Consider the following 1,322-nt stretch of genomic DNA (forward strand, 5'->3'; position numbering starts at 1 on the left):
CACCAAAACTCTCCCATCCTTCCCTTTAATGTAATTTACTAGATCGAGGTCACGACCCTTTCGCTCCCTAGCTTTAGCCAGCCTATACAATCTTTTTTCCCCGACTTTCTCCTCTAACCCCGCATACATGCTCTCAAATGCTGCTGTCTTAGCGGCTGTAACTGCTAACTTGGCCTATTTCCTCGCTACTTTGAACACCTTTCTATTCACCTGCTTCTCCTCCTCATCCTTACTCTCAATAAACTTAACATACACCCCCTTCTTACTCTCCACTTTCTTTTTAACTTCTTTATTCCACTACCAATCCCCCTTATGCCGTCCTACCCGACCCCTTGAAACACCCAACATTTCTCTTGCAGTCTCCGTGATGCAACTGGCAGCCCTATCCCACATAACATCCACGTCCCTCCCGCACTCCCATACCCCCCTTCTCGCCACTTTCTCACTTATCCCCAGCGCACTAACTGGCGTCAAACCTCCTCACTTAATCCTAGGTTGGCCCTTCCCGACCCTTCTCTTCTTGCTCTTCTTGATTATCAAATCCATCACCAGAAACCTATGCTGGGTTGAAAGATACTCACTCGGAATGACTTTACAGTCCTTACAAAGGGCCCTATCTCCCTTCCTAAGCAGCAAAAAGTCAATTTGAGTCTTGGCTATCGTGCTTCGGAAGGTAACCAAGTGATCCTCTTTCTTCAAAAATCTTGAGTTCAAAACCACCAGACTAAAAGCCCTCGCAAACTCCAACAGAGCAGTTTTTTCCCCATTCCTATCACCGAAACCCAAGCCTCCATGCACATCGTTATAGGCTCCAGATAAAATCCCAATATGGCCATTAAAGTCCCTTGCTATGACAATTTTTTTTGAGCTAGGCACGCTTCTCACCACCTCGTCCAAAAGCTCCCAAAAAATTGCTTTCACCTCATCATCCAAGCCCGCTTGCGGTGCATAAACACTACACACTTGCAAAGTAAACCCCCCAACGACCAAATTAATAGTCATTAGCCTATCATTAACCCTCCTAACCTCCACCACCTTCCTTCTAAGATCCTCGTTCACTAAGATGACCACTCCATTCTGCCGCCTCTTACTCCCTGAGTACCACAGCTTGAACCCATCCATATGTCTAGCCTTAGATCTTACTCACTTAGTCTCCTGAACACACGCAATATTAATCCTCCTCTTCTTAAGGATCTTTACCAGCTCAGCGAACTTACCTTAGAGGGTCCCTATATTCCAAGACCCTACCCTCAACCTATCCTCTCTCTCATCTCACTTACCTCTACCACCCCTCACCGAACCAGCCCTACCGCCTGACCTAG

At 46.7% G+C, this 1,322-nt stretch overlaps 1 protein-coding gene across 1 annotated transcript; it reads right to left on the minus strand.

The window, feature by feature from the left end:
• Window positions 1-480: 480 nt before the first annotated feature.
• Window positions 481-1,122, minus strand: LOC107876365 (craniofacial development protein 2-like). Its single transcript, XM_016723307.2, has one exon. The coding sequence runs from the start codon at window positions 1,120-1,122 to the stop codon at window positions 481-483; it is 642 nt and encodes a 213-aa protein (XP_016578793.2).
• Window positions 1,123-1,322: the final 200 nt, after the last annotated feature.

The sequence above is a fragment of the Capsicum annuum genome, chromosome 7 (assembly GCF_002878395.1).
Source record: "Capsicum annuum cultivar UCD-10X-F1 chromosome 7, UCD10Xv1.1, whole genome shotgun sequence".
Lineage (NCBI taxonomy): Eukaryota > Viridiplantae > Streptophyta > Magnoliopsida > Solanales > Solanaceae > Capsicum > Capsicum annuum.

Coding starts and splice junctions, on each gene's coding strand:
- LOC107876365 (XM_016723307.2), bottom strand. CDS start 1,122: ATGGATGGGTTCAAGCTGTGGTACTCAGGGAGTAAGAGGCGGCAGAAT.